General features: G+C 36.0%; 1 protein-coding gene across 1 annotated transcript in view; it reads right to left on the bottom strand.

Moving 5' to 3' along the window:
• Positions 1-22807, bottom strand: part of SLC15A5 (solute carrier family 15 member 5) — an 86901-nt gene that overhangs the window by 31820 nt on the left and 32274 nt on the right. The window contains exons 5-6 of the mRNA XM_045464259.1: positions 18654-18840; positions 3409-3597 (exon numbers count right to left, since the gene is read on the bottom strand). Coding sequence (XP_045320215.1) covers positions 3409-3597; positions 18654-18840 — 376 coding nt within the window. The remainder of the gene's footprint in view (positions 1-3408; positions 3598-18653; positions 18841-22807) is intronic.

Below are 22807 nucleotides of genomic sequence, written 5' to 3' on the forward strand. Positions count from 1 at the left end.
GATAGCATCACCAGAGAAGCCTCTCTGAAGAGATAATCTTTGAGAAAACTTGATGATGAAGTGAAGCCAGACACTTAAAAACAGAGGAAAGGGGATTCTAGGCAGAGAGAAGAGCAAATACAAAGGCCTTGGGACAAAAATAAGTTTGACACTTTAGAAACACAGAATGAAGGTCATCACATTTCTAGTGAAGTGGTCAAAGAGAAGAATGTTATAATATGTAGATGGAGCAGTACAAGAGGCCCAATCATGTGCAGTCTCATTCACCATTTAAGGAATTTGTCTTCAAAATCCTACTGTGAAATGGTAGAGGAATGGCAGGACTTCTTCTGGAAAGAGTATGATAGCTGTTTTGAAGAGAATGGACTCACGGGGCAGGAGAAAAAACAGCAAGACAAATTAGGAAGCTCTGAAAGAAATGGCAGTAGAGACAATGGTGACAATGTAGACCAAGTGGGTAGCAAAGAAGATAATGAGACATGGCCAGATTTAGATTCTATTTCAGAGTAAAGACTAAATCTTGCTGTTGGATTAAAAGTGAGAAGTAAGGGCAAAAAAGGGATCTAGGATGATTCATGTGAGAAAGACACAATTTCATTCACACTACCAGATCCCTTGGTGTTCAAGTTGTGGTAGGTTTGGTAGAAAGAGATATGAGCTGGACATTGGTGCGTGAGTCCTGTCTTGCCCTATTAATTCATGTGAAATATTAGAATAATAATAATAGCAGCACACATTATAGCTGCTAATTTTTGAGTGCTGTCTTATACCAGATACCTTGCTTTTTCCTCTATATAAAATATTTCACTTAGTCCTTACAACAACCTTTCCCCAGCTTATAGATGATGAGAAAGGCTCAGAAATGCAGAATAATTGAGAGTCACACATTTAGTCAATGGAAGAACTGGGGTTTAAACTCAGATTTGTTTGATTTTAAGGCCATAGATATTAACCCCTATGCTGTACTGCCTCCTAAAAGAGTATTTTTTTTGTTTTTTTTTAAGTAATTATTAAATTACAGTTCAAAATACCCTTTCACGTGTTGTCATTTAATTCTCAAGGAGTAGTCCCCATTCCCATTGATTCTTACACTGATGTTGTGATATAAAGAAGACTTATAATTATTTCCATTTTAAAGTTGAGGAAGGTGCTTCAAGTTTACTTGAATTATCAAGGTCACAAATATAAATGACAAAGCTGGAAATCAAAACAAAATCTTCTTGTCCCTACCTTATGGTCTATGTAACAGATCAGACCATTGACTTAGTTGGTTGTCAGTTTCCTTATCAGTAAATCAGGGAAGGGTAGATTGAGTGGTTTATATTACATGATCCACCTTTTTAATAGTCTGTTGTTTTAAGTAACTTTCTGGCTTTTACATAATGAACCACTATTGTTAAGTTGGCTGGGAATTTCCTGACCGCATTCACTCATCATCCACATTCATTACCTTTTTTCACTTCTAACCTACAACATTTTGGCTACCTCCAACAATTTTCTGCCAACAACATCAGGGAAGTCACAAACGTTTGTGTAGTGGCATTTTTCTTCATGGTTCTTTTGTGTTTCGTATAGTGTCAAACAGTGATATCCACATCTTAGACTCTCATAAAATAATTTGTTTATATAAAATGTATTGAATGGAATGATTTAAAATTATAAGAAGTATAATACACATATATGATTATAATTCCACTAACTTACTTATTTTCTTTCTTCTTTCTTTCTTTCTTTCTTTCTTTCTTTCTTTCTTTCTTTCTTTCAGGCAGATTACCACATGCAGTGCCTCATTTGGATGTGTCTGGGGTCTTGGAAGCTTGACTACCCTAAATTCTCCTACAAATGGACCCTGAGACCTTGTTTGGAGGTTCTAGCAGGGGAATGCAGCTACTCATATACCCTTGACCAAAGAATGTTCCTCCTCTATGGGGAAAGTCATCTTCCTTGACCGAGTGTGCAGCTCTGAGAGAGAAGTACATGGAGCAGTGAGGGAGGAAGGGGACATATGCCTAGCCAGCCAGATCAGCTGAATGAACCCTGATGATCAATGGGGTGACACATGTCACAGCCAGATTATTTTCACATCCTACACAAACTTTATTAATTGACTTTATTTTTATTACCTTTTTCAGTGAATTGCTTTGGTATCACATATATATGTGTATGTGTGCATACATATGTATATCTTTATTAAATATGTATATTTAATGAATTTTGAATAACTGAAGATAATAGAATAATTAAAGACTTTAGACAAGTGAAATTATCAGAGATATCATTTAAGATGATTACCCTAAAGGTCATGTGTTGGTTGATTGAATGGGAGAGATAGTGGAGGTAGGAAAGTAGGAAGTTAAAAAAAATAGTCTTTGTAAAGTATAATGGGTGTTTGAGTTATAATCATGGCTCCCACTGCAGAGAAATAAAAAGAAGGTAAAAAATAATTGCAATAGATTACACTGATAAATACACACACACACACACACACACACACACACTGCTGTATTGCAAGAAGTTACTGAAATACCTTGATGAATTTTAAAGTGGCTAGTTTAATTAATATCAGCAATCTAGATAATCCAGAAAACCCTTGATATTTAATAAAGTTACTCTGAACTCATCTTATGAAACACTAGTGATCACACTTAATTTAGTGAAACTTAATTTAAAGACATTGAGTTATCTGGAAAATTGGCTCAAATTTTCATTTCATTTACATGTTTATACACTCTCAAAGTACATTATAAGTGTCATTTTTGGAAGGAGTGTATATATGTGAGTTTTCTATGAGTGAGAAGGGAGGAGGTGGGAAGAAGAAGAGGAGAGTTTTCATCTGAATATATTGGACTTCTAGGTTTTAGCAGTTTTTTTTTACTCTTGTTGTGTATCTGACCAAATAGCTACTGCCTTTAACAAATTCATAAATCTTTTATTCCATATACATTCAGGAAGAACTAATACTTGTTCTGTATCTGGCAGAGGAATGAAATGAAATTAAACACTTTTTTAAAACATGATAATAAAGGGTATGTGGTGGCTCAGTCGGTTAAATGTAGACTCTTGATTTTGGCTCAGGTTACGATCTCCCAGGTCATGAGTTTGAGCCCCTTGTTGGGCTGTGCACTGACAGCCTGGAGCCTGCTTGGGATTCTCTCCTCTCTCTCTCTCTCTCTCTCTCTCTCTCTCTCTCTCTGTCCTTCCCCAGCTTGTGCTCTCTCTCTCTCTCAAAATAAATAAATTAACATTAAAAAAAAACGTTTGTTAAAAAAATGAGTGTAATTAATAGACTTGTCCTCAAGCATTATGGGAAATCTCCATGGAGTGAATAGGTTGCCAACCCCTTGAGGTGATGTGTTCTGTGTAAATACTCAGGGTATTCTTACATGAGGTGACGCAGTCTTTACTCACAGGCTGGGTTGACCAGTGTTTCAGCCACTCCAAGTAAAATGTACTGAAGAACCAGGTAGAAACAGGGCATGGAAGAAACGGTGAGAACTTTGCCTGAAAGAGGCTGCTCCATGGGAGGGAAGTGTTTTCTGTGTATTTCAAAGAAGCCAGCTACCATCACAGACAATGCAGCAGAAAGATTTCCAGTGACTGAAGGAAAATCAGGCAGGCAAAAAAAAAAAAAAAAAAAAAAAGAAGAAGAATGAGTGAGCTCCCAAATCAGTGTATAGGCCATAGAATTTCTTACACATTGACACTAGGAGATGTTTCCTCAACATTTTTTGCCCTGGGAATATCCAGATGCCCACTAACTGTGTTGACTATACTGTGACTATACTCCAGTCTTTCAAAAATAGCTGCTCTGACTTGCTATTTCCTGACTTACTGCTTAGATGGCTTCTGGAAAGTTATTTAACCTCATTATCACTTTCCTCAGCTCTAATATGGGGTTAGTGATGCTGACTTTGTAGGGTGACAATGAGATTTAAAGCAGAGACTATTGGTATTATTATAACAGTTCCTGGTAGCAATAGGAACCAATTATTAAAAATAAAGCAATAGTTTTGAATTTTTGTCCTCAGATAAGATAGATTGGTTTTGATGATTTTTAAAATTTATCTGAATCAAAAATAGTTTGGAGAAAATTTAAAATAAAATTATCTCTTCATAAGGGTTGAATCATTTAAAAAATGGTTTTGAAATAATCTATAAGTATTTACAGTCCTCAGTTTTCTGACATTTCTGTAATCTTTTCAGACAAAGTAATGCAGCCATTAGAGAATTAAAATCTAGAAACTTTTGTTTAGAAAAAGAGATAGTAAAGGTGAATTAGCTAGTAAAGAGTGTAAATGGAAGCAATTATTAAAAAAATAGCCTACCTCTTCTTTTCCTTTTACTCTTGAGGAATTAGCTACAGAAGTTTGGTTGAAAATGAGTAGGGATTCTGTTACAATTTTTTTACAGGTTATATCCACTGCAACCATTCCATTTCTCAATTTATCATTCATATTACTGGACTTAATCCCATCGTTAGAGCAGAGGCAGACTTTAGCTTGATGGAGTTTACTTGAAATTTAGAGATAGTCACATTTTGTTAACTTGCATAAAATTTCAGATAAGGCAAAGCTTTCAATTCAAAAAAATCAATCTAATGTTTAAATAGCTTAGTGTTTGTTTTGGTTGATAGAGAAACTGGTAGGTAAATTTTTTGATTATATCTCAGCATTTAAATGTATCCATAAAGTCTGCTCTTTACTGAGACCCTGAGAAATAGAAGGTGTAAAAGGGGGGGGGGGGAACCTGAATAACAAAATATTTGAGGAATTTTTAATTCATTTTTATTTTAAATTAGTTCCATAAAGGCCCATTCATAGTGAAGTAGAGATTTTGATTCTTTAAACAGCTCATATAAAAAGTTTGAATTTCAGATCTACTTTTATACTTTTCAGATTATCTACTTTTCAGATCACATTCACCACACAACTGCATTTATTTAGGTTACTTGGCACATTACAGACTCATCAGAAAAAGAGCTAATATGTCAATTCAATTTAATATTTACTCTCTTCTTGCTATATGCAAGGCAGTATATTAGGCACAGCTGAGGATACAGGATGAGAAAATATCTGTTCTTAGCCATTTCAGATTCATATTCGATTGGGGAATGTAGGAAAAACTTATTTCTATTTGGGGAGGTGAGAGAAATAATTTTATGCTTTGAAGAAAGAAAGGCATCCATATGAAGAGGTGATGGCAGCATCATTGGCATGAGCAAAAGCACAGAGTTGTGAAGAGTCAGATTTTCAGAATAGTGAGAAACAAGTTATTTGGGAATCAAGGGACAAGATAGATTGAGGTCAGATCGTAAAGGCATTAAATATATTTTAAAGGAATTTCTAAATTACTCTGAAGATAATGGAATCATTGAAGATATGAGACACAAGTGAAATGATTATAACTGTCATTTGGGATGATTACTCTAAAGGCTGCATGCTAGTTCATAGGATGGGAGAGAGAGTGGAGGCAGAAGATAGTTAGGAAGTTTAAAAAATAATCTTGATAAAGTATAGTAGGGGCTTGAGTTATAATCAGGGCTCCCACTTCCAGGAAACATTGCGAATAGAAACGTAAGATTCAATAGATTCCACAGATAAAACCATAGCAAGAGCAAGAAAGAAGCCGATGTCAACGTTGAATATGAGTCCAGTTGACTAGAAAGATGATAGTGCCAATAATATAAATAAGATCCATGATAGATAGGCATAACATGAATTTGATTTTGAGTTGAGTTGGAGATACAAAGAAATAATTTAAAGAGGAGTGCTCAGAAAACAATTGAAAATGTGAATCATAGGTCAGAAGCCTGGTTGAGTCAAAAGATAAATATTAATGAATCATCTACATGGAATTGAAATTTAAGGTCAGGTGAAATTAAAAAATGACTGGGGAGAGAAGAGAACATCTAAGCAATGCCTTCAGACATATTTGCATTTGGGGGCAAGAAAAAGAGCTAAAACCACTGAAAGAAAGGTCAGAAAGATGGGTAATCTCTAAAGGAAGTTTTCAAAGAAGAGGTTACACAAAACAGAACTTTTGATCTTTCCCTACTTCTTCATTCTTCCCCATCTCTTCCAGTACCTTCATGCACTCAAGACAGAAATTTGGGATCCTCTGTCTTTCCCAAATATATTATTAAGTTATCCAGATTCTATTTGAAAATATACTGTGAATGAACCTGCTTCTCTTCATAGCTACTGTCATCATTGTAGTCCAAGTCATTATTATTTTGAAACCAGACTATGTGCAATAGCACGATTAATGGTCTTCCTATTTTCACTCTTGCCCACCTGTAATCTATTAAGCACCCAACATTCAGGGTGATCTTATATACATGCAAATTCAATGTTACTCTTCTGCTTCAATTCCTTCTCTAGGTTTCCATACAATTAAGATGAAATCCCAAATCTTTCACATGGTCTTTATGATCTTTCTTGTACTTATCGCTTCACTCTCATTGCTTGCTACTTTCTCCTCTTGGACCATTGATATTCAGTATATTACTGAAAATCCTAGCCAAAACAATTAGGCAAAAAGAAGAAATAAGAGTCATTCAAAGCAGGAAAAAAGTAAACAATTTGTTTGATTTCATATGTAGAAAATACGAAAGAATACATACACACAAATTGTTAGAATTAATCAACAAGTTCAGTAAAGTTTCATGATACAAAATCAACATAAAAAATCACTTGTGTTTCTACACACTAACAATGAACTATTTGAAAAAGAAATTAAGTGGGGTGCTGGGTGGCTCAGTAGGTTGAACATCTAACTCTTGATTTGGGTTCAGATCATGAACCCAGGGTCGTGGAATTGAGCTTCATGTCAGGCTCTGTGCTGAGCATGGAACCTACTTGGGACTCACTCTCTCTTTCTCTCTCTCTCTCTCTCTCTCTCTCTCTCTCTCTCTCTCTCTTTCTCCCCCCCCTCTCCCTCTACCCTTCTCCCCCACTCACACATTCTCTTCTCTAAAATAAAAAAAAAAAGAAAGAAAGAAAAGAAATTAAGAGAATGATCCCATTTACAATCACAACAAAAAGAATAAAATACTTTGGAATAAATTTAACCAAAGTGACAAAAGACTTATACACTGAAAGCTCTAAAACATGGATCAAAAAAATTAGAGTTGGTATAAATAAATAGAAAGACATCATATGTTCATGGATTGGAAGAATTAATATTGTTAAAATATCCATATTACCTAAAGTGATCTACAAATTCAATTCAATCTTCATTAAAATCCCAATGACATTTTTTTATAGACACCAAAGTCAACAATTCTAAAATTCATATGTAACCACAAAAGACCCCAAATAGCCAAAGTAATTTTAAGCAAGAACTACCCTGGTGCCCTCACACTTCCTGATTTTGAAATATATTACAAATGTACAAAAACCAAAGCAATATGGTAGCGGTATAAAAACAGACATATAGACCAATGGAACAGAATAGAGAACCCAGAAATAAACCCATGTGTATGTGGTTATCTGATCTTTGACAAAGGTGCCAGAAATATACAATGGGGATAAGATAGTCTCATGTGGTATTGGGAAAACAGAATATCCACCTGCAGAAAAAATGAAATTTGACCTTTATCTTATATCACACAAAAAATTAAATGAAAATGGATTAGACTTAAACATAAGACCTGCAACTGTAAAACTCCTAGAAGAAAATATAGAGGAAAAGCAATGGTCTTGGTGATTTCTTTGACATGATACCAAAAGCACAAGGCACAAAGAAAAAAAAAAAAAAGCAAAATTGACAAATGGGACTACATCGAAGTAAAAAGCTTTTTCATAACAAAGGAAACAAAATGAAAAGGAAATCTATGAAAAGGGTGAAAGTATTTGCAAACCGCATATCTGATAAAGAGTTAAAACCCAAAATATGTAGAGAACTTCTACGACTCAATGTCAAAAACTCAAATAATCTGATTTAAAAATGGGCAAAGGAACTGATCAGACACTTATCCAAAGACAGAAAAAGTCAACAGGTATATGAAAAGGTACTCAACATCACTAATCATCAGACAAATGCAAATCAAAACTACAATGAGATATCAGCTTACACCAGTCAAGACAGTTATTATGAAAAACAGAAGATAACAAGTGTTGGTAAAGGTGTGGAGAATAAACTGGTATAGCCACTATGGAAAACAATGTGGAGATTCACAAAAATTAAAAAAGGAACTACTGTATGATCTAGCAATCCCAACTCTGGGTATATATCCAAAGGAATTGAAATCAGAATCTTGAGATATCTCCATTTTCATGTTCACTGCAGCATTATTCACAATAGTCAAGACACGGATGCAAACTAAATGTCCATGAATGGGCAAATGGATAAAGAAAATGTGTCATAGACATGCAACAGAATATTATTCAATCTTAAAAAAGAGAGAAATCCCACCATTTGTGTAATGTGAATGAACCTGGAGATCATTACACTATGTGAAATAAACCAGACACAGAATGACAAATACTACATAATATCACATATATGTGCAATATAAAATAATCATGCTATGAGCTTAAAGAGGCAGAGAGTAGAATGAAGTTGCCATGGTCTGGAATGAGGAAGATATGGGAAAGTATTTGTCAAAGGGTACAAAGTTTCAGTTATTCTAGGTGAGGAAGTCCTGGAGATCTATCATACAGCATAGTGCCTATAGTTTATAATACTCTGTTGCATACTTAAAATTTACTAAGAAGACAGAGCTTGTGTTCTTATCACACACACAAAATTATAATTAGTATCTATATATTTTATTTTATAAATATAATTATATTTTATCACCTATAATAAATATTATACATAATAAATAATATATTTTAGAAGTCTAATATATGCTTTATATTATTATTACAAATTAATAAATAAAGAAGGCAGAAGGAAACTTTTAGAGATGATCTACATGTCTATGGCATAGATTCTGTGATGGATTCATAGACATATACTTATCTCCAAACTCATCAAATTGTGACCATTATATATGTACAGCTTCTGTGGGTCAATTGTACCTCAATAAAGTTTTTTTTTTTTAAAGAGACTTATTGGATTATTTTAGGAGGATCCAACACCTATTGTAATTAATAGGAGTTGAAAACAAAAATACAGAGAAAATGAAGGAGAGGAAATTCTATTTTAAAAATAGAAGAAAATTTCTCTGATTGAGAGAACAATGAGAATACCTGGTGAATAGTGTGATGGTTGAAAAGACCTTTACCAGGGCACAATAACATGGCAACTTAGAATATCACTGATAGAACACTCCACTTACGAAAAGAGGTCATAAACACAGGAAAGAGCATCGGAAGGGCACGAGGCCTTTCAACAGTCCTTCAAGTGTGTGGATCACAATAGAGCAATAGCTTTAAAATTCTGAAGAACGGTGCCTGGGTGGCTCAGTCGGTTGAGCAGTCGACTCTTGATTTCAGCTCAGGTCATGGTCTCATAGTTTGCAGGTTCCAACCCCACATCTGGCTCTGTGCTGAGAGTGTGGAGCCTGCTTGGATTCTCTCTCTGTTGCTCTCTCTCTCCTCTCCCTGCCTTTCTTTCTCTCTCTGTCTCAAAATAAATAAGTAAACTTAAAAAAATTAAAAATAAATAAATAAAATTTTGAAGAAAAATTCTTTTCAACCTACAATTCTATGTACAGTGAATTAATCAAGGGTAAGGGTAAAAAGAAGGCTTTTCAAGCCATATAAATTCTTGGAAAACTTGCTTCCCATATACCTTTCATAGGAAGTTGCTAAAAGATAAATGGTAATGAAAAAGGAAGTAAGTCAAGAAAGAGGAAGAGGTAATTAGAAATCTAACAAGAAAGAGCACCATGCTGCTGTTCCTAAGGGCCACAGTCAAGACAGAATGAGGACATAGAAGTCTGTGAGAAGATTACCAGAGGAAAAAGAGCCTTTAGTATATTATCTAATATGTTTTAGCACTGGGACAAAGCTGGTGATGGAATGATGAAATTGGTAGAGCAGTTTGAGAATTAACAAAACAATTTTGGGGGCACCTGGGTGGCTTACTCGGTTATGTGTCTGACTTCAGCTCAGGTCATGATCTCGTGGTTTGTGAGTTTGAGCCCCATGTTGGGTTCTGTGCTGACAGCTAGGAGCCCGGAGCCTGTCCAGGCTGTTTAAAAAAACAAATAATTTAAAAAATTTTTTTGATGTGTTTTATTTTATTTTTAAGAGAAAGAGAGAGAGAGAGGGAGAGAGAGCATGAGTGGGGAAAGGGCAGAGAGAGAGAGGGAGACACAGGATCTGAAGCAGGTGCTTGACTCTGAACTGTCAGCACAGAGCCCCATGCGGGGCTCGACTCACAAACTGTGAGATCATGACCTGAGCTGAAGTTGGATGCTTAACCAACTGAGCCACCCAGGTGCCCCTCATATACTTTTTAAATATAGAAAATAAATGTTTATATGAGACAATTTAATTCTTTGATTTTGCCATGAGTGTGTGTGTGTGTGTGTGTGTGTGTGTGTGTGTGTGTAAAACTGATTGCTGATTTAAATAAAAATATTCTATAATTATATTATTTAGCAATATTAACTTAGACAAACAACACCTAAAGATCCGCCTCTGGGAACCTTGACTGGATGGTGGAGAAAGCCAGAGCTAGAGACCGGTACTTACTATTATAAGGCTTTCAGTATTATTTGTTTCCTAACCTACACGTTTGCCTGAGTCAAAGATAAATTCAACTATAAGAAGAAACATTTTTTTATGTATCATTGAGATAGGAAGAAATGCTTATGTAACACAATTTCAGAGATGACTTTATACATATATATGGTATTGCCGTGGACTGAATTATGTTCCTTCAAAATTCATTTATTGAAGTCCTAACCTCCAATGTGACCATTTGAATACAGGTTTTTAGAGAGCTAATTAAGGTTAAAAGAAGTCAGAAGGGTGGGGCCCTAATCCAATAAAACTAGTGTCCTTAGAAGAAGCGAAAAAGACATGATGTCTGTGCATGAGTAGAGGAAAGGCCATATGAAGACATATCGAGAACAGGGCCATCTGCAAGCCAAGAATAGAGGCCTCAGGAAAAACCAAATCTTCCTACACCTTGATCTTGGACTTTTACCTTCCAGAACTGTGAGAAAAAAATTTCTGTTATTTAAGCCACCCAGTCTGTGGTATTTTGTTATGGCAGCTATAGCAAACTAATGCATGTATGTTCAGGCATTACATAAAAATTCAGTTGTTCAAATTGCACGAATTATATTGTCCATGATAATCATGTCAACTGTAAAGAAAGTGTTGAGGTAGGTAAGAATAAGTTTTCAAACTTTCTTGTTTTAGAATTTGAATTCTATGAGAATCTTCTAAGATACCCTTCATCCTCACTAATTTAGGATCATCCAGAGAAAAAAACATCATGTCCACCCCCTCACTACTCTTTTTTTGGTTATCTCCTTGTACTATGTAAAAAAAGGTTATATTTTATTCAGAAAAGTTTATAACATTAGAGGCAATAGCTTAGACAAGATATTAGCAATTTTTTTCTGTAAAGGCTCAGTAATAAACATTTTAGATTTTGTAAGGCAAAGGGCAAAATTTTGGAGATACGTCTGCAACAAGAGATAGAATATGTTTCTACAAATTTTCTATTGATGAAATTCAAAATAATAATTCTTTTGGGGAGGTGATGGAATTTCACTTAATTGGTGTTTAGTTATCGTTTCTTAGGCCACCTGGTGGCTTAGTCAGTTAAGCGTCTGACTCTTGATTTCAGCTCAGGTCACGATTTCATGGTTTGTGAGTTTGAGCCCTGCTTTGGGCTCTGTGTTAACAGCGTGAAGCCTGCTTGGGATCCTCTCTCTCTCTCTCTCTCTCTCTCTCTCTCTCTCTCTCTCTTTCTCTCTCTCTCTCTCTCTCTCTCTCTCTTTCTGCCCCTCCCCTGCTCTCTCTCTCTCACACAAAATAAATAAATAAACATTAAAAATTTTTTAAATGTTATTGTTTCTTATCATGAGATGAATAGCAAATGTTCATCTGTGAAAATAATTCTAAGTTTGCAGGCAGTGTAAAAACAAATGGTGGACCAGATTTGGCCCTGGATTTGTCATCAGCTTTTATTGTCTATTCTGGCCTGATGAGAAATTGGGGCAGTTTTCCCTGGGCTCCTGCTCCCTGTACACAGGCATGAAGCACGACAGAGTGGTCTTTTGGTCTCTTTCTCTGTCCTTAATACTCAAAGAGTAGTCTCTGGCCAGCAGCACTTGGTATTACTTGGGAACTTGCTAGACACACAGAATCTCCAGCTCCACCCTAGAAGGACTGAATCAGATCTGTGTTTAAATAAGAACCTCAGAGATGCCAGTACACATTAAATTTTGAGAAGTATGACTCTAGCATAAAGCACTATGAGACCTAATGTAGCAAAATCCAATGAAAGACGGTTCTCCAGACAATTTTGAGCAAAACACAAATATTTAACTCATTTACCCAGATATTTTAGGTCAAAGCATATTTTTACCTGAAGGATCTAGATAACTACATTTGCTTTTTATTTGCCACTGCTCTCTGATGCTAGTGAAAAATGACTTTCTTAAAATTCAAAACAAAGTTTGATTCTAACCTAAATTTAATCCATTCCATTTTATTCTTAACTTGTATGAGATCATAACTCGTCTGAAGCACAGTGCAGTTTATCAGAATGTACACATTTAAAACTTCTAGCAGATCTGTATTTACAAGATAAAGCACATGGTTCCAAAGGAGATATTATATTCAGATAAATAATGTATGTTTTAATATTGGCTGTGTGGTTGTAGACAAGTCCATAAGAGTCTTGAAGCTCTTATAGTTTATTCTATTATCCTGCCATGTAATAATTTTCCAAATTAGACAACAATGAAATAAAGGAAAGTCAGAATTTATTCAAACATTGCCATTTCACACTGAAGCAAAATCTAATACTAAAAAACAGATATGTTAAGTTTCTTCAGTTATTGGTTAAATTTACTGACTGAGGAAACTATGGGTGTTTTTTTATGGGTAGTCTGATATATGAGTCTCTGATATGTAACACAACTGTGTGTATGAAATTCTATTGAGCCTTGATCCATGATTTTGGCAAATTTCCAGAATAAGAAATTTGCTCATGTGAGGACATACTGGTGTCCATAAACCACTCTCACAGAGACAACTATAATTTTATTGTCATATGTATCTTCTGCCTTTGCAGAAGCTATTACCCACTATAAGAATGGCATGTTTTTTACATTTATTGTTCCTATTACTGGTATGTTCCTATATTTGAACTGAGCTACTCATATTGTGTCTTTTGTTGCTCTGTAGACCACTGGAACTCAATTCAGGAGATTCAGCTTCAGTTTGTGTTTTAATTTCTAAGTATCGAGCAGGTAACTCATTATATAGAGATCAGATATACACATGTATCTATTAAGATATCAATTATCACTTCAGATGGTGTATTAGATCGTCTATGTTACCTCAAATATAATCCATTGTTGATGTCCACTCTAAAGGTAAGAACGTGAGAACATTAATGTGTGTTATTTTTTTTTTTTAGAGAGAGAAAGAGAGCATGAGTGGGGAAGAGGGGCAGAGAATCTTAAGCAGGCTCCACGCCTGATGTGGAGCTTGATCCCACGACCCTGGGTTATTTAAAAAAAAATTTTTTTTTTCGGGGCGCCTGGGTGGCGCAGTGGGTTAAGCGTCCGACTTCAGCCAGGTCACGATCTCGCGGTCCGTGAGTTCGAGCCCCGCGTCAGGCTCTGGGCTGATGGCTCGGAGCCTGGAGCCTGTTTCCGATTCTGTGTCTCCCTCTCTCTCTGCCCCTCCCCCGTTCATGCTCTGTCTCTCTCTGTCCCAAAAATAAATAAACGTTGAAAAAAAAAATTTAATGTTTATTCATTTTTTGAGAGAGAGAGAGAGAGAGAGACAGAGCATGAGTGGGGGAGGGGCAGAGAGAGAGGGAGACACAGAATCTGAAGCAGGCTCCAGGCTCTGAGCTGTCAGCACAGAGCCCGATGTGGAGCTCGAACTCATGAACCGTGAGATCATGACCTGGCCAAAGTCGGATGCTCAACTGACTGAGCCACCCATTTATGAAACAAATGAACAATCGAAGGAATGAATTATTCAGGCTAGATATTTATACATTACTTCTTTTAGTATTTACAGTTCCTCTCATCAGGTATTTTCAATGAGTATGTACTGTGATTGTTTTGAAAAACATGCATCAGTTCTAAAACTACAACAACAAAAATGTGGTTTTGCTAAAATAATCCTACTTTCAATGAAGGTGATTGGACCCCTGACTCAATTTTTAATTTATCAAGCGCTTTGGCTCCAGTCAGAAAAGGAGTCTTTTATCACTGCTAATTATTAGAACAAGTAGAGTCACTGGTTATGTAAAAAGTGACCAAAACCTTGGCTGTCCCTACATTATAAAGGACTTGGAGTTAATTTGAATTTTCAAGTTTTTATTTTAAGGAGCAAGGTCTGGGAGATATTTGAATATACTTCATCCACATTTCAAATTAAATGTTATTTAAAAGCCAAGATAATTGCTACCTACTGTGTTGCACACTTCTGCTTTATGTAAGACTTAATAACAATCTTAATTAGGCTAATTTTAGTCAGATTAATACTTGTGTATGTCAGCACTAACTACTAAATACCACATACTGTAGGATTTTAATTAATGCTAAGGAAAGGAAATACTCACAGTGTAAACATTTTTGAACTGAAAAAGGCTAAAATGAAGTACGTCCAATTATGACGAGGATAAATCACAATATCCCTGATTTTAGATTTTAGGTAAATTAAAGTTGACTTTTAAACAGATACATCTGCTCACATGTCGTGTTAGGAAGATACAGGGGAAGATATTAGGAAGATAAAACTCAGAGCATATCAAGCCTTTGCCTTTCACATTTCCGGAAGGGTTGGCGATTTTTTTATTGTTAGTACTGTGATATACTTTTTGATGGCTGTAGGTGATAAACTCAAGACTGTCATATCTTGAATCAGAAACCCTTCTTTCGTTGCGTTGTTTATGAGCTAGATAGAGAAAGTAGTTTATTTTTTTCCTTTATTAAATTTCTAGCTTGACCAACTGAGATTTCCCCATCCCTCACCCTTGTCCTGGGCTGTGATGATCCACGTCAAACATGAGGCATCTGCACTGTCTGTACCATCTGCCTCCTTCAGTAGGACAGTCCCTTCAAGGGGAATGACCGGATGTGGAAGAGAGTGGGGTGTCTAAGCAGTAACTGCCTGTTGTAGTGATGAAAGGATTTTTTTCATTCATATCATAGCCTTAATTAGAAATAGCAGTAAGGATTCCAAATTAACAATGGTAATGTAACTACTATAATCTAGCAGTCATTTATAGCTCGTAAGTAGAATAATAATAATAATAATAATAATAATAATAATGCAATGGCCTTAGAATTAGAAGACTTAAATTCAAATGGAACTTACTCTCTTTGAGACTCTTGATTTGTTACATGACGGTTTATCATGAGGCTAAATGGGATATGTATAGGAAGTGCCTGGGTTCAAATTAGGAACTCATACATATTTGTTCACAATGGATGTACTTATATATTTCACTCACATTTTCAAGGAACTTGGGTTTAAAGTGAAAGGAAATTTTAATATTAGACTAACTCAGTTATGTATATTACCACAAAAAAATGTACCCAAGACTTGTGCTTGTATGTCCTGATAAAACTTGTTAATCTTCCATAATCATAAGCAGAAATATGGAGAACTTCAGCAAACATCTAGTTTTAAAAAATGCATATCATCACACTTTTTTTATACTCCCATAGCAAAATATTATGCAAATAAATGAACAAGTATGTAAATGAACAAATGAATGGAGCCTGGCTTAGAAACAACTGAATTCAGTATGCTGTACTCAAAGGAACATATCTTAGTTGTTTTTTTTTTTTTTTTTAATGAGTCTAGTTTTTCCTTTTTTCCCATCCAACAAGTCTGCTACCAATCTTGAAGGGGAATATTTTGTTCATATACATGAGATATGTTAGATAACTCTGCCTAACTTTCCTCCATCCATAAAAAACATACCCTTTTTAAAGAATAGACATGATTAAATATGCAAGAGTGGAGAATTGTCCAAGAGAAATTTGCTCATATTTAAAATGAATTTAAGATATCTTATTTTCAGGAAGGACTTCTAACGTAGTTCTTTCAGCCATGTTGCATAGCATATTTTCCTAAAATGGCCCATTTTTTTTAATTAGTAATTAAGCATAATTTGGGAGCTCAGACTGGTTTTACGTTATACTAGACAAGACTGCCAAAGTTTTTGGCATTTTGCAATATAAATTTATCCCCATTTTGTCCTGTATTCATTCTGTTTTAATGTACTTGCTGAAGGTATGTACAATCTCTTGTTTTGTTTTATCTTGAAATAGTGTTGGGCATTCACTAAATATTGGTTTTGGAATTTCTACATTGGCAAACCAAAAAGCACTTTTTAAGATTTAAGGATTGTCAAAACCTATTAAGATGTATAGTTTGCCTAAACCTATTACAATAAATAATGTTGGGGTTAGCCTCTTAAGAACTAAATCAAAAAAAGGTTATTTGCTAAAGGCCTCTATAACTGGAGATAACAAAATAAACCAAGGTAAATTACAAATCTACCTTGACATGTGATCTGAAGTGATCTTGTCGATGGCTTTGGTAAATAACAGGAAGCGTGCTCCCTAAAAGTAACTTCTACAAACAGAGAAACAGCTGAAAAATATAGTAATGGATTACTAAAAGGCTGCATGGTCTCCACTGATCTCTAAAGAGGAAGAATTATTAATAAAAATAGGTTAACCAAGAGAAGAGAATCTTCTAGATGCCTGACCCTGAGTAGTTCAATGGAGTTATTTCTTAAGTAGACACTAAAACATTAGGTTACCATCATATGATATTTCTTAAGAGTTTAAAGTGCCTTTGCTTTCTGTTTATGCCCACCAATTAGGCCTGTCCCCTACACATGATGATTCAATACTAGTTAACATTTATAGAACTTTCACTATGTGTCGGGATATGCTTCAGGCACTGATGTCATTCAAAGTGATTCTGAAAGTCTTCCAGAATAAAGGGACCCCAAATTTATGGAGGATATGCCCCTCAGTGAACGAAAGAAGTAAACTAGAGGACAAGAAAGGTTAAGTGGATTTTCAAGGTCGCCCACGTCTAGCTTAGCCACAGAGCACAGGCTGAGACCCAGATCTCCTGTTCTGGGGTTCAGCCTGGTTTTGCTGTACCAATGCCTCTTCCTGTTTCATGGCAGTGCTTGAGGGACAGGAGCAAGGCAGAGGAGAGTGTGATCCGAACGGTCTTCATCTCCTTCTCTCCCACTGCAGTCGGAGAAATTTTGTTTTATGGTTCTACTGATTGTGTTCTGGGTAAGATAACCTAATTTTTTTTCACTTTAAAAAATGAGAGTAGAACTTTAGTGTTCTCACCATAACAACAAGAAAGCAGCAGTAATGTGAGGTAAAGGATGAGTTAACTAACCTTATTGTGGTAAACGCTTTGCAATATATCGATGTATCAAATCATTACATTGCGCACCTCAAATTTACACAATCTTATATGTCAAGTGAGCTGGAAGATCAATAAAACTGGAAAAAAATGTTTGAAAATTATTGCTATATACCTTACTATTTGTTTTTTTTATTTTTATTTATTTATTTTTTCAACATTATTTATTTTTGGGACAGAGAGAGACAGAGCATGAACGGGGGAGGGGCAGAGAGAGAGGGAGACACAGAATCGGAAACAGGCTCCAGGCTCTGAGCCATCAGCCCAGAGCCCGACGCGGGGCTCGAACTCACGGACCGCGAGATCGTGACCTGGCTGAAGTCGGACGCTTAACCGACTGCGCCACCCAGGCGCCCCTATACCTTACTATTTGAATAACTGTTATGAGAAGCTGTGAGTCACAGTACTAATCTTTAGGAAATTTTGCTACTGGTTCACAGGCTAATGCCTCCCAAGTTCAGCCAGACATTATTTTTGGGTTTCATTACCTGTGTTAATTTTTTAAAGCTTGTTTGCTAATTAATTAAACAATTTTAACTATTTAGTTTTGAGAGAGAGATTGAGAGAGAGAGAGCGTGAACGAGCATGATGGGGGGAGGGGAATGAGAGAGGGAGACAGAAGACCCAAAGCAGGCTCTGTGCTGACAGCAGAGAGCCCAGTGCAGGGCTTGAACTCACAAACTGTGAGATCATGACCTGACCCAAAGTCAAGAGTTGCACACTTAACTGACTGAGCCACCCAGGGACCCCTTCCTGTGTTAAGTTTTAAAAACATAGCACTGATTTAGAAATAAAGACCGCCTCAATTGAGGAAAGATTGGCCATTCGGTGGTCTTGGAAGTTTCATCATGCCTTTATATCAGCTGTGTCCTCTGAGGTATAAAAGGATGGGAAGAAAATGGGGCACTGATGTCCGCAGAGAGACTTGAGAAGCTGCATGTTATGACTCTCGCATTCACTTTCCTCCCAATTTGTCAAAATCAGTCTCTACTCCACAACATATAGCTAGCTTAGACCTTAGCAGAGTGTTGTTTATTTTACAAAGTTGCAAACAATTCACCTGAGATGGTCAGTTGTACTTACTAATGCATGCCAACAGAAACGATCCATCTCTCTTAGACGGAAAGAGGTAGGTACTGAAATACTCCATAAAAGGAGCCAGAATTAGTAGTGGGAGAATGCTGACGACATTCATTGCTGCAATTGGCAGGAGAAATCCATTCAAATTCAGGTTAGAATTCATGGTCTGCACATAATATCCTGAAGGAATCTGTATTTGAGGGGGAAAGGAACTGGCATCAAGATAGTGATTTAACTTTGCAGACAGCATCCTGCAGATGATGTCCTTGCCCCTTGCTCATACTCTGGGGCAGATGAGCTGGATGTTCCCCAGATCTTCAACGTCCCAACTATGAGCTGAGAAAAGGCAGTATGAGTTCTATTTAGTCTTTGGCAATACTACTGATTCTTTATGGAGGAAGCTTTTGTCCTTCAGTCTAACTTCTTCTCCTATGGAAAGTGCTTAGGATGACACATAAGAAATCAAATGACATATAAAAAAATATATAATTTTGCATATAAACAAATAGACTTTTTTTCCCAAACAACAAACTAAAAACCAGTAGAAAGTATTAAGGATGTTTCTTTTTAACCTGATGAAAAAAATTGGGGGCTAGAAAAAAAATCCTTCAAACAGCATGTAGTTTGGTGACAAAATAGATAGGAATGTTTTACTAAGAAGAGGGGCCCAGGGTAGAAACACAGCACTCGTAGCAGGTTGTCATTGTGGGTTCCTTGGATTGGTTTCACTTCTACAATGAGAAGAGAACACAAAAAAAGAGAAAAAATATATACTTGTGTTTACACTCTCATTTTAAACTAAGTATGTGACACTGGAGGACCACAAAGGGAGCTGCATGAAAAAGATCTGCATAATAAACTAGCAGATAAGAAATGAAAACACAAACAAAAACCCCCAAAAACCAAAAAGCAAAAACAAAGAAAACTTCTACCCCATACCAAACATTCAGTGTAGTGTCCGAATTTCTTCATTTTTAAAATAACCCTGGGACACCTGGGTGGCTCAGTTGGTTAAGTGTCCGATTTCAGCTTGGGTCATGATCTCACGGTTCATGAGTTCGAGCCCCGCATCGGACTCTGTGCTGGCAGCTCGGAGCCTGGAGCCTGCTTCGGATTCTGTCTCCCTCTCTCTCTGCCCCTCCCCTGCTCATGCTCTGTCTCTGTCTCTCTCTGAAAAATAAATAAACACTAAAAAAACCCTTAAATAACCCTAATAATTTTCACTGAAAGCTTAACCCTAACTTGGAGCCTGTTCACATGTTCCAAACCTCTTGTTAATAAGCACAGTGTCACAGGAAAGAGGACGTCTCTTCACTTTTCTAGTTTGTGAGCTTTGTTGCAATCACTCACTATTATCATTCATAGTGCATAGTATTTCTTTAATTCCCACTGGAACACAAAGCTGCTAAGTGGCTTGGAGAGGAAGTCACCCCAAATCTTGTCCTTAAGAAATGGATTCTCCAAACCATTTTTCTGGCCGTGCATTCACTGCAGTAAGAGTTCTGCCTTATTTATCGCTGTATTGGGAGAACAGCACTACTCAAATACCCGAATGATAACTTCCTGTTTGAAACTTTCACTGACTCCTTCTCTGTTATCAATTGCACTATTTCAGAGGGCAGAAGAGTCAGAGTCATAAGTGCAGCTGTTAACGAGCCCACCGCTTGTAAAATGAGCCTATTGCAACGTTAACTGCCTAAACCCAGGAATGGACCGTATTTTCAGGGACATTCTTTCTATCTCTATAAAATTTGTCCTGGTGATAATTTATCTTCCAATCTTTAATTTGACCTTTAGGATTATAAACAAATATTGCTTTGGTTGAATTCAGATGGCAAGACTGAAGGGAAAAATTAGCTAGCTCTGCCCTAGTTTAATAAAATTATTAAGCACGTATCCCCCAATCAGAGGAAAATGAAAGATGTTTTTTAAAAAAAATGCTGGCAGCAGATCGGCTCTAAGACTGAAAGGCTCCCAGCATAACTTGGAAGTTTCTGTTACTGATTTCAAATGAGAATTATTGTTAATAGGAATAAAGTTATTATCGGCATGAATCACAGACACAGAAACCTGTTAACTTAATAATGTGGTGAATGTACTATTAATCTTTAGTGAAGCAATATTAATATATTGCCTAATTTAAGAAAAGGCTCCAGTGTCTTGAAAGCTTGAAATCATTTCTGCTTCTGCCTCAAGTTCTGAAATCATCCCCTTTTAAAATTTTAAATACTTTTATTTCATACAAGCCTCTGAGTATTCAGAAATAATTGCTGTCAATAGAGATTCATTTTCACCTTTGAGTGGCCAGTAATGTCAAATGGCAACATCATGAGCCTTAATATCAACATATTTTAAATGTATGTCTTGGAACTGAAGGTCAATAATGGCTACTAAATTTAAAATATGGAATTTGAGGATGTTTTATTCTTGGTGCTTTGATCGCCTTTATGCTGGTGATTATTTCATCTGAAGGTAAAAATCTAATTTCAGCCTGTCCCATTGGAAGTTTCCTCTGCCTCCCTTGAGAAATACATTCTAAACTTTTTTGAAAAAACTTTCTGGCATAATATTACTGTGTATAATTTTGGCACCTGTACGTCTGTGTCAGGGATTTTTAACCTGGCTGTAAGGGAGGCATTGTGGGGAACAGCAAAGCGTGGTTGTTGATCCCAGCCCTGAGTTGAAATGCCATTTTTAGTAGGGTGACTGTAAGCAAGGTGCAAGTTACTTAATGTCTCTGAGCCTCAGATTTAACATCATAATATCAGCCATCGTAAACTTGCTGTCAGAATTAAATGAGATACTATGATGTCATCTTTTAGGAGCTGTGACACATATAGGTGATCAATAACTGGGCCTCTAGATTTAGTGAGATAGTTAAAAGTTGGTTTATTGAAATATATGGTAATTTTTGTCAGATTAAAAAATTATGTCAGTTTGCAAAAAAGGCTTGAATTTAATAAAAAAAAATCAAGTGTCGCTGCGTTATGAAGATAAATTTGTGCTGATTGCATAGAAGGTTTGAGGCTAGCTATGGACCACTTAGTAATTTTGTACTTATTATTAATTTTATCATTTTAAGATGTATATGATATTAATGATCATTTATATTGGTAATATTTTTGTCTTTTTGTGCTAGTTCCTACTGTGGAGTCAGGAGGGAGGCTGAATCTACTAAATCAACTTAGCTTTCATGCACTGTTTACAGCAAGGGTTCTTGGGAAACTTTTTGCAAAGGGCCAGACAGAAAAAAATTTCCACATACTGATTCTATTGCAACCACTGAACCCTGCTGCTTCATACATAAGGAGACATAGAATGGCTGTGTTCAAATAAAACTTTATTTATTGACCCTGAATCTTGAATTTGATAGAATTTTCATGAGTCATAAAATAGTTTTTTCTTTTTATTTTTTTCAAGCATATGAAAATATAAAAAGCATTTTATCTTGCCTATAAAAAAATTTTATCTTGCAAAAAAAAAAAAAAAAAGCGGTGGGCTGGATTTGGCCTGCAGGCAGTAGTTTGCTGACCCCTAGTCTATTAGAGCAAGCATTATACTAAGAGCCAGCAGGTAGATTTGTTTTTCCTTTCATAATTGTGTGACTTAGCCATCCCTTCCAAAAATCGCTTAATTTTACTGAGCGTCAGTTTCTTCTTCAACAAACGAAGTAGTTGAGTAAATTAGTCTCTAAGTTTCTTTTCAGCTCTATTGCTCTAGGATTTATGAATATAACTCAGATCATTAGCTATTTAAATTTCAAGTTGTGGGCTGACAGTAAATATAGTCCTGAATTTCTTCAAAGACTTTATAATCATTTATATTTCTTCGTAAGAAAGTTAGTCTTTGACCATTATCACATTGGAATTATTTTTTATCACATATATTTATAAAAGGTACTTTGGCCTTGCTGTTTTTCCCTTTCATTTCTCCACCGCATAGGGACTGAATCACCAAGGAACTAAGGGTGGGTGGGGAAAGAATCACTTGTTCATTAGCACAGGTACTTAAGAGTACAGTGGAGGTGGTACTTCAATCAGTCAAGTTAGCTACATGTGAATACTGGCTTTTAAAGGTTTAATGAAGGAGGAAGGCAAAACCTTTGGTTAAAAAAAGGTGGGGGAATTGCCCATAGATTTCATTTTTTCATGCATTGC

The sequence above is a fragment of the Leopardus geoffroyi genome, chromosome B4, assembly GCF_018350155.1.
Source record: "Leopardus geoffroyi isolate Oge1 chromosome B4, O.geoffroyi_Oge1_pat1.0, whole genome shotgun sequence".
In the NCBI taxonomy this organism is placed as follows: Eukaryota; Metazoa; Chordata; class Mammalia; order Carnivora; family Felidae; genus Leopardus; species Leopardus geoffroyi.